Source organism: Mesoplodon bidens (assembly GCF_964165515.1).
Source record: "Mesoplodon bidens genome assembly, chromosome: 17".
Classification (NCBI taxonomy): domain Eukaryota; kingdom Metazoa; phylum Chordata; class Mammalia; order Artiodactyla; family Ziphiidae; genus Mesoplodon; species Mesoplodon bidens.
In genome coordinates, this window is record NC_138174.1 from 68,237,257 (window position 1) to 68,251,628 (window position 14,372).

A 14,372-nucleotide genomic window follows, 5' to 3' on the forward strand; every position below is an offset into this window, starting at 1 on the left:
AGTCTGTTGGGTGTGAATTCCGGCTCAGCCCTTACTACATGTGTGACTTTGCCAATTTGTGCCTCAGTTTCCTCATCTCTGTGATGGTGGGACAATACTTCCTTCAAGGAGCTGTGGGGAAAATGTTACATCTGTACAATACTTAAAACAGGCACTTGGTAGACAATAAGTGCTAGGTGTGACCTATTGTAATTTATAGTTTGAAGTTTGTACGTTCCCTAGATTGAACCCCTAGATGATGGTCTGCATCTTTGAGATGCATGTGCACAACAAATTTAAAAGAGATATATATGCAGTAATACAAACATATTGCATATCACTATTTTACAGATTCAGATGAGACTGAACCTCCTGGAATATAACATCAACATAGAGATAGAAACCAGGTGTAATATGGTTTTAATTTTCTCTACGACATATATTATGAAGACTTTATGTATACGGATGTGGATCTGTATGTGAAATAGGTTTATGAATGTGGGATTATAATATCGCAGAGGTTGGTTAAATGGCGGCACAAGCATGGGCTGGGAGTTCGAATCCCAGCTCTCTCGTTTACCAGGTGGACACATTATTTAACCTCTTTGAGGCTGTGTCTCCATCTGCAAAATGGGGGAAATAATCCTTTCAGATTGTTCTAAAAAGTAGTTACAAGCAAAATATCTGAAACATAATAGGTGCTCCACAATCATTGCTATTAATTTATTTAGAAATCTACATATATCATCAGAGTACTTTCATTTCTTAAATATTAAAGAAAATGTTTACAATATCCAAACTTGTTCTTATATCTCCCACTTGGCAGATATCTCAGCCTGAACCCTGTAAGTTAAATAGAGTAGTCTTTTTTCATCTTTCAAAAGAAGTTTAAATATAAATCAAGAAGACTTCACAGACCTTTGCATGAATTTGAGGCACTTATGATTTTACATACTCTACAAAATCCTCTCTTGATAAGTCCATGGAAATTAAAAATTAATATTCTAAGTCCCATGTTTCTACTTTTAATTCTTCTGACCTCTCCATTTTAAAAAAACCTCGTTATGTTGTGAACAGAATTTATAAGATAATCATCCATTTATTTTATAAGTACCCTAAAGGGAAAACTTAAAAAATTTTTATTTGGACCAGCAATAGAAAACTGCCCAAAATCCAGCTTTATATTGTCTCTGGTCTAAGTCTTAGTGATATTTTATAAAATACCACCAAGTCGTAAAAACTGCCTTTGGGTGGGGTAACCATAAAATGTATTGTCCTTACTGAGGCTCTCCTGAGATCACAAAGGAAGTTATTAGTAATTACTCTGCAGCAACAGGGATACACCAGGATTGTCCTGGGTGCCTGTGACGTGTGGTCCCCTACCTCTGGGTCTTAAAGCTGATGGTCCAGTCATTACAAATATTCACCTGGACTCGTGGTTGAATCCTCTCTCCACATAGTAAACTTTTATGAACTTAACATTTACATTTCCTTACCTTAAAGCTTTTCTAATTATCTCAGTCTTGGGGATGAGATGTCATTATTTGATACTAAGCTATGAATACATTTCTCTCCTTTCTCAGGAATGATAATCAGGTGTCAGGTAAATCTTCACCTTTTCTATTTCACCTACCAGCTCCTTTTTACATGTTCCTCTTTTGCTTCAGGGAGATTTCTGCCAGCACGTTTGGCATTTTGCAACACCTGTTTCTGCCACAGGCCACTGCCCTCCTCAGCTCTCTTTAGGATATGAACTGCCTTGCTTAGTCAAATACCATCACTTCTTCCATAATTGCCTTAGGTCACAATTCATTACCAGAGAAGAAGCTAAAGCTTTACTAGTAATGCTACAGAGGACACAGCTGAGATGCCCCTCTATCTGCTTTATAAGAAATCAGCTCCATTCAAAAGCAAAATTCCATGTATTGAATTCCTCCCTTATTTATCCTGTTTGCTTCACAGATTAACATAATCAGTTCTGGAGGTCAGCCGTGAAACCTAGGACATACAGGTTTCTGAACAGGCGCATCTCTGCCGTTATTAGGCTACAGTGCATGCAAATTAAGCAGAGGTTGGAACAATTGTTAAAGGACAATGACGAAGAGAAATGAGGTCATGACAGCAACTGGCAACACTTATCTCTGGAAACACAACCATCACGCCAAAGCTTAATATCCGACTCAGGGATGTTTATGAGAAATTCCTAGATAAGAAGCAACAAAAGGAAAGAAAAACGTTGGGAACTTCTTTTAAATTGGGATTTTTATATGTTTCATTCTGACTTTGGACACTGTTTGAGTCTCTAAAAAGAAAGCAAATTAATGTCTGGGCTGGAACTAATGGTAAAACTGTATTGACAGTTTCTCTGCGAATGAGCAAGACTTTAAAACTCAGTTAACACTGAACTGAAAATATTTTTAAAAATGGTGGAAATGACTGGTCCTTGAAATAAGTCATCAAACTTATGAAAATTGTTTTCATCAGTAACACTGCTCATAAAACCATGTGGCCAATTATGTATTTTCTTCTCAAATAGTAAAATAAGAATCACATAAAGAGAAGGCAAAATCCATGTGTGTGTACATAGCCATTGGGCAGATTTTACAAATATAAGAAAGAGAAAATGCAGACATCTCCCTATAACTGCTATGTCTCAAGTAACTGAAAAGTCTGCCAACACGTATGAAATTCTTCCCAGTGCACTCCTTGTTTTTAGGATAACGTAATGAGCTGGAGCTAATAGAATATGAGAGGTCTTTTAACATTTTTTTCAGACACTCATTTTTGAGAACAGAGTACAGCATGGAGCTGGCTAAGAGGACTTAACTGAATGATTCAAAGGCCATGAGTTCAGATGATACTCATACCTGTCTGCCCTATTTGTATTATATTTTCTGTGTCAAAGTTAAGTTTGCAGCATGATGCCTGATCTCCTAGCTGGGTTAACAAGTTTGAGAATTCTTGCCTTTCAACTTGGTTTTTAATAAAATGGGAACTTTAAACCAGCCTCCTAAACTCACTGCGGTTAGAACACAGCTGCTTCCTTACCCAGAAGCTTTCTCTTTTCTTCACTTCTACGTCTATTGTCTCTGCCCACACGATATTTTTCCACCCTCGTGTTCATTCATGGAACAATCTAGACATATTCTACAGCCCACATACATTTCAAAAAAAAAAAAAAAAAACTACCTACAGGTTTCCTTCCATGCATTTCTTCCCTCACCCACACAAGTCAACTCCCTTACTCACCACTTCCTTCAGCTTTCCTATCCTGTGTTTGTACTAATTCACTGCTTTCCTCTGCTTTTAACATTGCTTTTCTATTTTTTAACAATTTCTCCTTTGTCACTTTTACCAACTTGCTTTTCTTCCTCTGTTCTTTTTTTATTTCCTCTTCTTTATCAATTTGTCATAAAGTTGTTATTATCTGTCTAAATATAACACATTATTAACCATGCCGTCAATAAATAGTTACTAAGTACTTACTCTGTGCTAGGATACTTGGTACTGACCACAGGGAAATGAATCTTATCGACCCTTTCCCAAATGTGTCCTTAAGGGCCTCACAGTGTAATGAGGAAAATAGGGGAAAAAATAGCTGATTTTTTTATAGTGAGTGCCAGAGTGCTAATTCTAGCAAGATGGACTACATTAAATTTAGCTTCTTCCACTACAAACAGCTAGATCTGTTGGATAAACACTAACATTTAAAAATGCATATCTGGGCTTATAAGAAAGAAAAATACATTCCAAAATGGCCACATGTAAGAGGAAACTAAAAACTAGAGGAAGGGAGATACATGAGTTGACTAAATGGTGGTCTCAATGGGGACTAAGTACCCAGTAGCCATGAGCTTGGGTTTCAATGCCTACAAGAAGCAGAAGACAGGGTCCTAAGCCCATGTGAATCTGGGAGCGGGAAATGGGACCCCCATGCATACAGACATATTATAATTTAAACGAGCTCCAGAGTGTGATATTGGTGAAGGGATCGTCAAACAGGTCAGTCAGGCACAATAGAGATTATAGTTACAGACCCAAATATAGACAGGGAATTAGTAAATGAGAAACGTAGAGTTAAATTCTGTGAGTAACGACACACAATAAATAGTGCGGGGAAAACTGCCTTACCATATGATGAGAATCAGTTGTAGTAAGGTGACATACTTAAAAAGAACAGCTTGATAAATTCTGACATATGCACAGAACCACACTCAAGAAAATGAACATACTGACTAATCCCAAAGGTTTCCTAGTGCCCCTTGGTCATCTCTTTCTCCTACCCTAACCCTTATTCCCAGGCAACCAATGATTTCCTTTATATCATCATAGGCAAGCTTGCATTTTCTAGAATTTTATATACATGGAATCACAGAATATGTACTCTTTGTCATCTAGCTTCATTTACTCAATGTAATTATCTTGAGACTCAAGATGTTATGTATATCAATATCTCATACTTTTTTTATTGCTAAATAGTAGTCATTACATGGATATACCACAATTTGTTAATCCATTTACCTGTTGATGGAAATTTGGGGTGTTACCAAAGTGGGCTATTACAAATAAAGCCTTTGTATGTATAAGCATACATAAGTCTATGTATAAGTCTTTGTATGGACGTAAGTTTTCATTTCTCTTGGTTAAGCCCCAGGAATAAATGAATGGGATATATGGTAGATGTCTGTTTAATTTTTAAGAAACTGCCCGACTGTTTTTCAAAGTAGTTATACCATTTTCCATTCCCATCTTATTTAAATAAGATATGAAAATATCCTGACGGTATTATGTTCCCACGCTGAGGAAACTTTCTAAATGTACACTTTGAATTCGCTGAATCTACTTTCCCACAGGGTTACATTTTTCAGTCTGGCTTGTCTTGAGTATTTGTCTTAAACATTTGCACAAAACAATTTTGAAGCAGAGAATACAGAACATAGAGGGCACATAAATACTTTTTAAAAAATTGAGACACAGAGGTTTTTCTCATGAGAACTGCAGAAAAGTCCTTATGAATCACCTAGATAAAAGTGGGAAGCAGCAGCACAGCACAGGGAGATCAACTCGGTGCTTTGTGATGACCTAGAGGGGTGGGATAGGGAGGGTGGGAGGGAGGCTCAAGAGGGAATGGATATGGGGACATATGCATGCATATGGCTGATTCACTTTGGTGTACAACAGAAACTAACACAGTATTGTGAAGCAATTATACTCCAATAAAGATCTATTTTTTTAAAAATGCAGTTGGTAGATAAACTTACCCTGGTTTCGTGTCATTTACTACACAGTGATAGGTAAATGTCCCAAACATCTGAACTCCTAAAATTCCATAAAGAAGTAGAAAGAAAATGAGGAAAATGGAAACACTCCATATTTGTTCTCCTGATCGCCTAGGGGAAAAAAATAGGTAAAGTAGGTAAAACTTACCCCCCAAAATCATAAACCTATCCCCTTAACTTACGTAAAAGCAGTGCTTACTTCAAAATATTTGTAATTCTGGTCCTTGGGAGTTCAAATCGGAAATAAATCCGGAAGGCCCGGATCATAATTAGTGGCCGTGGGATCCGTAACATGCCCCAAGGGGACATCTGATCAACTATATCAGTGATTTCAAATACCTGCAAATTCAGAGGTGAACAAACAATTCAGACTTTCGCTTAGCAATGCTTGTAGTCGGGACTATACAGACAGCATCAGAGGTTCATCCTGTGCCCTGCATTATCTTCCACTGAAATCAACTTTCTTTGGAGTACATTTTGAAGCTATAGCTTTCTTAAGAGAAACAAATACATAAACTAATGAAAGTGTTATTAATCTTGTTCATTTCCTGTATAATCCATCAAGGCACAGTTTTTATTACAAAAATAAGTGCCAACGTAGAATACAGAATAAGTATGCTAAGCCTTCCTCACTCATAATGGTCTTTGGTGGAACTTTTTGAGTATCTAGAACACAAGGTAATGGCGAAAGGGTTAAAAATACTATGAAAAAGATGAAAAAGAATTCCATTTACCAGTAGAGGCAAGATGATAATTAGGAAATGTTTGTCAATCATACAATAGTTATTAAATGGAAAAGAACACATTTAAAATGCAGGATGAAATTAATTATTGGAGAGGTGAGCTTTATAAAAATAAGGACAGGGCTTCCCTGGTGGCGCAGTGGTTGAGAGTCCGCCTGCTGATGCAGGGGACACAGGTTCGTGCCCCGGTCCGGGAAGATCCCACGTGTCGCGAAGCGGCTGGGCCTGTGACCCATGACCGCTGAGCCTGCGTGTCCGGAGCCTGTGCTCCTCAACGGGAGAGGTCACAACAGTGAGAGGCCCACGTACCGCAAAAAAAAAAAAAAAAAAAAAAAAGGACAGCTTATCAATAAGCACCATGATGAGTTTGCAGGATGGACTACGAATTTATTTTATTCAGATTTTTTTAAAATGAAGAATACAGTAACTTCAGTTGAATTAAATGCAAAATCAAGCCTGAATGAATGCGTGGGAATTAATTCTACTGGTTTTCAATAAAATCCGTCCTTCAGGCCTTTTTAATCTATGCTCCTCATTTCTCATAGTAAGGCGTTTTCTATTAGCAATACAGCATATGTTAGCCAATATTTATCCCAATGTATTTATATTATTTTAGCTATTTTTAGTGAGAATTCAGTCACATAAAGGACTGGAATTTTAATTTTTAAATTCAAATTTTTATTCTACAAATAGAGAAACCTCACTCCATGTTCCTTCCTTTATTTCAGTGAATATATTTCTAACATCTGCTTAATAAGAAATAATCTCATATGGTACTAATTTTTATTTCTGATTGAGAAATAATTCAAAAATATGACTGACAATGATTAAAATGTTAGGCTTTTTAAAACCAATAAACATTTAAAAGATAATGTTTTGGGAAATTACACAATCACATGGTCTTTGGTGGAACTTTTTGAGTATCTAGAACATAAAGTAATGGCGAAAGGGTTAAAAATACTATGAAAAAGATGAAAAAGAATTCCATTTACCAGTAGAGGCAAGATGATAATTAGGAAATGTTTGTCAATCATACAATAGTTATTAAGTGGAAAAGAACACATTTAATATGCAGGATGAAATATATATATATACTCTTTAACACATCTATTTAGATTTTCAACGTAAAATAATGCCCATTTTGGAAAGTACCCCCTTGTAATTTAAAAGTGTTTAATTACCTGTAACACCAATGAAACCCAAAGGCAAAAGACCATAAATCCATCAAAAACACACCAGCGATCTTTCACATAGGAACTATCCCCCTAAAAATAAATTTCACATGGTGTTATCAGACAAAATGAATAATTTCAAAAAACATCTGTGGAGGGAATAATCAAGTGTTAATTCAGTATAAGCTATCTACAATTTTTGTATCATAATTGAACAGACTTTCCAAAGGAACACTTTTAGCATTTTAAATGGTATTATATACGAGGAAAATAATTTATAAAACACAAGTAACTGCAGAACTTTGCATGTAAAATTTTAAATTCATGCAAAGGTAAAACATCACTATTTTTTCTCTTAGCCACACAGAGTCTACCACATAAGGAACCAGGGGCCATCCTACTTAATAGGCTGCTTAGGTCCTAAAACCTACTCTTCCTATGAGAACCCAGGTTAGTCCTTCACTGACCATTGAGCACACAGTGGCCAGTGAAGGACTTTAAATCTCTGGGAACAACCATCATTAGTGGAAAATTAACCAGGAATTCATGTTGAACTGAATTAAAAGTGAAGATGAAGAAACTTGCCTTCATTTTAAAAATAAACATATATCGACTTAACTTTAATTGGGATTTTAAATGTAAAAGAAAGATAAGGAAGACATACTACTTTCATTTTTTACTTGTGAGTCTACTCTGACATTAGAATGCATTATTTTATAAAATTTTTAAAAATTTTAACTTTTTAAAAATGTAAATATACAGTATATTATGTTGATAAGTGTTACACAGAAAAATTAAAGTATATATTTTCAAATTGACCTTTATTAAACAAATGTGTTCTTTACTTGTATGTTGAGCAAAAAGTGAGAGAAAAATATCACTTGATCTTTATTTGAAGAACTAGGCATAACTGTGATTGCTTAAAAAATGTAAAAAATTCCAAAAATGAAAACTGAAATTTTATGGGGCTCAGCAGAGTACTATTTTAAAATAGTAACAATTAAAAGTAAATATTAGGCAAGAAAGAGAATAATTACAGATCACTGGGTACACAGGCACCCAAATAGAATGAGCTTATACAATATTTTTTCCCAAACACTATTACTATTTTATTCCTATTTTGCATTAAAAAATGTTGCATGTAGTATTACCACAATTAACCTCTATTGCTGCTCATAATTTGCTTTAGTAACGAATTATGTTCAATTAGATACAGGGTAAGAGCTTCTCATTATATTGAGGTTTATTTAAAATATAAAAAGTGAGGATAAATAGTGGTATTTCCCTGGGAGGGGAACAGAATGGCAAGAGCCAAAGGCGGAAGAAACATAATTTTCACAGAATATCCATACATGTGGCTTTTGACTAATGGTCATGTGTTTTGTTTTGTGTTTTTTTTTTTAATTTTTATTTATTTATATTAGTTTCTGCTTTATAACAAAGTGAATCAGTTATACATATACATCTGTTCCCATATCCCTTCCCTCTTGCGTCTCCCTCCCTCCCACCCTCCCTATCCCACCCCTCCAGGTGGTCACAAAGCACAGAGCTGATCTCCCTGTGCTATGTGGCTGCCTCCCACTATCTATCTACCTTATGTTTGGTAATGTATATATGTCCATGCCTCTCTTTCGCTTTGTCACAGCTTACCCTTCCCCCTCCCCATATCCTCAAGTCCATTCTCAAGTAGGTCTGTCTCTTTATTCCTGTTTTACCCCTAGGTTCTTCATGACATTTTTTTTTCTTAAATTCCATATATATGTGTTAGCATACGGTATTTGCCTTTCTCTTTCTGACTTACTTCACTCTGTATGACAGACTCTAGGTCTATCCACCTCATTACAAATAGCTCAATTTTGTTTCTTTTTATGGCTGTGTAATATTCCATTGTATATATGTGCCACATCTTCTTTATCCATTCATCCGATGATGGACACTTAGGTTGTTTCCATCTCCGGGCTATTGTAAATAGGGCTGCTATGAACATTTTGGTACATGACTCTTTTTGAATTATGGTTTTCTCAGGGTATATGCCCAGTAGTGGGATTGCTGGGTCATATGGTAGTTCTATTTGTAGTTTTTTAAGGAACCTCCATACTGTTCTCCATAGTGGCTGTACCAATTCACATTCCCACCAGCAGTGCAAGAGTGTTCCCTTTTCTCCACACCCTCTCCAGCATTTATTGTTTCTAGATTTTTTGATGATGGCCATTCTGACTGGTGTGAGATGATATCTCATTGTAGTTTTGATTTGCATTTCTCTAATGATTAATGATGTTGAGCATTCTTTCATGTGTTTGTTGGTATATTTTTTAAAATAGATTTTCAATATTAAACTTTTTAAAAGTTGAAAATTTTAGCTTTAACAAAAATCACTTTGTCAGTTGGTGCAAATAAAGTCAAATTTGAAAAATTTGGGCCTCACAAGTTCACAACGTAAAGTTATCAGTAACAGAGTTGGCTGAATTTTTGTTTTTTATTTACTACATAAATTTGTCTGCTAAAGAAATTGATGTTGCAAAGCTGACCTGGAGTATAGTTTGAACTACATAAAAGGATTATTTTAAATCATTTAGGGTCCCCCAAAAAACAAAAGCATAAAAACACATTCGAATTTCAAATGACCTCATATTACGAAAACTGGCTTAGCAAAAACTACCTGTATAATGTAGAAAACTATTTCTGAATTATGAAGTCATTTGAGTTGCATTATTTGGAATGTTTTTCTGCTTTAGACGTTCCAGAAATTCACAGTGGCATCTGGCTGTCCCCAGTAAAAACCACCACATACTAGATGGCACGTAATGGTCAACTAAAACTGGCTTCTTTTTACTTGTCTGGTATAATATGTGAAATAATCTGCTGAGCAGAAGTTTTATACTTTATGTTTTGGTTCCTGTTTCCAGGGGTCGTCCATTATTTATAAAAACCTTTAACAAGCTGTGTTGTCGTGACCTGGGATACAAAGGCCAATAACACCCAGATTTTTCCCATCTTTTCTTTTAACCTTTTGCCCTTTAGCATCCATTGTTCTTCATGCTGTTCCATCTTCCTGAAAAATTCCCCACAGTCTGTGCCAACTTTTCCCTCCAGACTTTGGTCTGACCACAACCTACTCTGATCTGCACTTTTGCTCACACATCATGCTACCACCAGCAACTCAGCTCATGTAAATAAATAAGGTTCATACTGTGCAACCTACAGAAGAGTCCTTTGTAATCTCCATCCAGTCGTTTAATGAGTTTATATTTAGTCCCTGCAGTTTGGACTTCCTACTTAAATCTTCTCTAAACATGTTCTCTGGTGTTGCATTTAAGAAAAGGTCTATTCCCCACTGTAAATGTTTGAGTTTGTTCTGAAGATTAGTAGCATCTTGAAACTTACTAGACTATTTTGGATGGCACTCCCACCACCTAGCACCATGTACGACATACAGCAGATATTAAATGACTGATGAGATAAGCACAGGAACCATGTCTTAGAGCCTCTGTAGATTACAATGCAGACAGTAAGAAGTCAATGCATATGCTTCATGAACGCATCCATGCATCTATCCAGTCACTGAAGCTACTAAAATTGTTCCTTTAAAGAAATGATTCTTTGCAGCAAAAAGAGAAAGATGGAGTACCTTTCAATGCAATACCTTAGAGTTAAGACTCTTTTCCTTCATAATCGTGAAAGATCACAGTTGAAATGATGAGGTAACGTTTGGATATTTCTTGGATTAGTGTAGTTTGAATCAGCCAAGATGATGTGCCATGCAAATAGGAATCAAGTCAAGGTTTATATAATTTTTGCATTTTAATGAAATTGTAGATTGAGTTGTGAATATGAATTGAAATTGATATCATATCAATCATTATTGATAATCACCAAGGCTCCATAAGTGTAAAACACCTTTTAATAAACAGAATAGGGACTTTGAAGCCTGGCACTTTGAAATATAATTGAAGCCAGGTGGGACCCTGCCCTGTCCCCCACCTCTTATTTGTAGAAAAGCTCTAGCCTCCTAGGCCTTCCCAGAGTTCCAAAGAGCGAGTTTAACCACAGAAGTGAGAAAATACAGAAACAAAGGAAAACAAGGCAAAATAATAGTTTAGTCATAAAACAAAGTCAAAGACTTTTAATTTCTCTTCAAGGCCTATAGATACTATTCTGAGCCCATATCCTTGAGGTGTTTTGCCGATACTAAAACCTCCATCAGGTGGAAGAAGTTAACTGCATGCTGACCACCAGCACCTAGACCCCAGACTGGTTGGAACCAGAAGGCAGTTACCTCACCACCAGCTCCATGAGCTGATCATGCACTACTTGACCCTCACCCTCACCTTGCCTTTAAAACTCCTTCCCTGAAAGCCTTCAGGGAATTTGGGTCCTTGAGCATTAGCCACCCATTCCCCTTGCTTGGTCTTGCAATAAACACTGCACTTTCCTTCAGCACCACACAGTGTCAGTAGATTGATTGGCTTTATTGCGGAGGGTGAGCAGACGCAAGTTTGGTTCGGTAACATAATCTCATATTGCATTTTGTGTCTGACATATTCATCAAGTTGCCTCTTTTTCAATTTGTATTTTCAAAGACTCTTCACTGTAACTGGTTAAATGGTGCTATGATTCGATTTGTCAGTATGTCCAAATCCTTTTAAAATCCTACTGTATTAATGTTCAAGTTACAATATTTGTAAATAATAAATTGTCCCTTTCCCCTGCTTCCAAAACATGTAACCAGAACCTAACACACACGAAGGCCCAGTGGTATCTGAGAAATTTTAATGCCTCCAATATGAAAGGAAGGTTTTAACTTGTCGGTTGCATCAACAAGAAAGGGAGAGCAGAGAGTACTTGAGTTATGGGCAGAAATCAGCAGGCTGGTGCCTGAGGAGATGAGTTATTCAAGGGCTGTCCGTCAATTTTTATAAAGATAAACACTTGGCGGCTACCCATCAATTATACAGTATAAGAGAGGAACTTAAATTGCCATGCAAGGATTTAACAAGCAGAGAAACCAAACACATTTACCTGAAGACATTTATAGGGATATAGTTTGCAGTTACAAAACAATATGCTCGGGTGTAGTTTCATAAGCACATGATTTATTGTTCTGAGTTCCCAGGGCCCATCTGTCACTGTGTCTTAGCATTATTATTTATTACTTCAACAGTGCTCAGAGGATGCATGCTACTTTTAGCCAGGTCCATTGCCAGATGAAAAATAGACAACTGAGAATTGTCTGAAGAATTCACAGTCTGCACTACATGGAACGCTTTGCAGCAACACAAACATGTGTCACCCAAATGCTTTATTTTTGCCTGTAGGGATTTGGTGAGCTAGAATGCTTCTTGGAACAAGAATTAGTGGGGGAGGCAATTAGAAACAAATTATTGGGCAGTAGGAATTAATTGGCAGATGTAGTCAAGTTTGGGGAACGTTATAAAAGATGTGAAATCCTTTAAACGCATAAATTCCTCTAATGAAAATTTTGAAGGACGTTTTCTGCCGGAAGGACTTTGTGCTCCAATTTCTCTCTCCTGTCGTGCGTGGGGCGTGTGACCTCCACAGTGAGCTTCTCAAATACAAATCAGAGGGTGTCACTCTCAGATTCATATGCCCCACGCATCTTAACTGACCACAGAAGGAAGCCTCAGCTCCTCGCAGAGCTGCAAGGCCCTCCACGGTGCAGCCGGGCTGCCTTCACAGGGTCCTTTCCAGCTGCTCCCTGAGCATTCCATCTGCTACTTCTGACTACGCAGAGTGCCCCAAGGCTCCAGGGTGTTCCAAGCCTGTGTGTCTCAAAGCACTGCTTTTCTCTCTCTGTGAAACCCTTTACTTCCCTCTGCCAATACCCCCGCCATAGACTACACCTCCTCACTTCAAGACATCCCTTCACATTGCTCTTTCTTCAAGACTTCTCTGACATCTTCAAGCAGATTTTTTTCACTATTTTTTGTGCCCCCTTCCCCTGTACCTGTTTCAGACCATTATTACAGCATTTTCACAAAATACTGAAGGTCTATCTCTCACTATCTGAATTCTCACTACACAAATCTTTGCTATTTACACTCGCTAAAATACTCGCCCCCAAATCACTAAGTCACTAGAAAACCACTATAGCACATCTGTACACGTGCCAGTGGAAACACTGAAGATGTCTGTGAATCCTGCAAGGAGGTATGATGTGCATATGCAGCTCTGCTGTTCTTGGGGGCAAAATCTTGTGCTGGCAATGTTTACCTAAATACTTAACAATTGATAAGCATTACGTGTATCACTACCTCCTCTTCCCTCTCTGCCCATTAGCCTTTCCGGGGACGTGGACTTAAGTCTACCAAACCAAATAAAGTATATGTGTGCATCGGGTTCTATTTTAAGCATCAGGTTACACTTTTCTTAATAAGTTTTCACATTGTTTGGCAAAGAGCTGTACAGATATTTTAGCTGGAAATCAGTGCATAATAAACATACACTGTTAGTAAATTAAACAAACTAAATAGTGGATAATTTCATAAGAAAATTTACTTCATCAGACAGACCCCCCAACAGACCAAGCAAGTCTAAACAGACCAATTTCCCTAGGAGAAACAGAAAAAGAGGGAGTCCTACCAAAAAAGCACTAGAATCAGATGGTTTCACAGGGGATTTCTAACAAATTTCCAAGTTAAAATAATTTCAAGATTACTCAGATTATTTTAGAGAATATAAGTGCACACACACACATACACAGAGAAAATCTAACATCAAAACCTGACAAAGATTAGACAAAATTTAAACAAGGAAAATAATAACAAATAAAATGAAATAACTGATTAAAACAGAACAAAATTGTGTCAGGACCCAGCTAAGTTTTTTCTGGGAATGTAAGGATAGTTCGATTATTAGGAAATCCACGCTATTACAAGAGCTAAGGAGAAAAATCATCATTCAACAAAATGTAAAAGCTATTCAAAATACAACTCTTGAGGGCTTCCCTGGTGGCACAGTGGTTGAGAGTCCGCCTGCCGATGCAGGGGACACGGGTTCGTGCCCCGGTCTGGGAGGATCCCACATGCCGCGGAGCGGCTGGGCCCGTGAGCCATGGCTGCTGGGCCTGCGCGTCCGAAGCCTGTGCTTCGCAGCGGGAGAGGCCACAACAATGAGAGGCCCACATACCGCAAAAAAAAAAAAAAAAAAAAAAAAAAAAAATACAACTCTCGAAAGTTGGA

General features: G+C 37.2%; 1 protein-coding gene across 1 annotated transcript in view; it reads right to left on the minus strand.

The window, feature by feature from the left end:
- Positions 1–14,372, minus strand: part of NALCN (sodium leak channel, non-selective) — a 261,820-nt gene that overhangs the window by 224,627 nt on the left and 22,821 nt on the right. Inside the window, exons 4-6 of the mRNA XM_081214587.1 lie at positions 7,183–7,266; positions 5,458–5,597; positions 5,241–5,369 (exon numbers count right to left, since the gene is read on the minus strand). Coding sequence (XP_081070713.1) covers positions 5,241–5,369; positions 5,458–5,597; positions 7,183–7,266 — 353 coding nt within the window. The remainder of the gene's footprint in view (positions 1–5,240; positions 5,370–5,457; positions 5,598–7,182; positions 7,267–14,372) is intronic.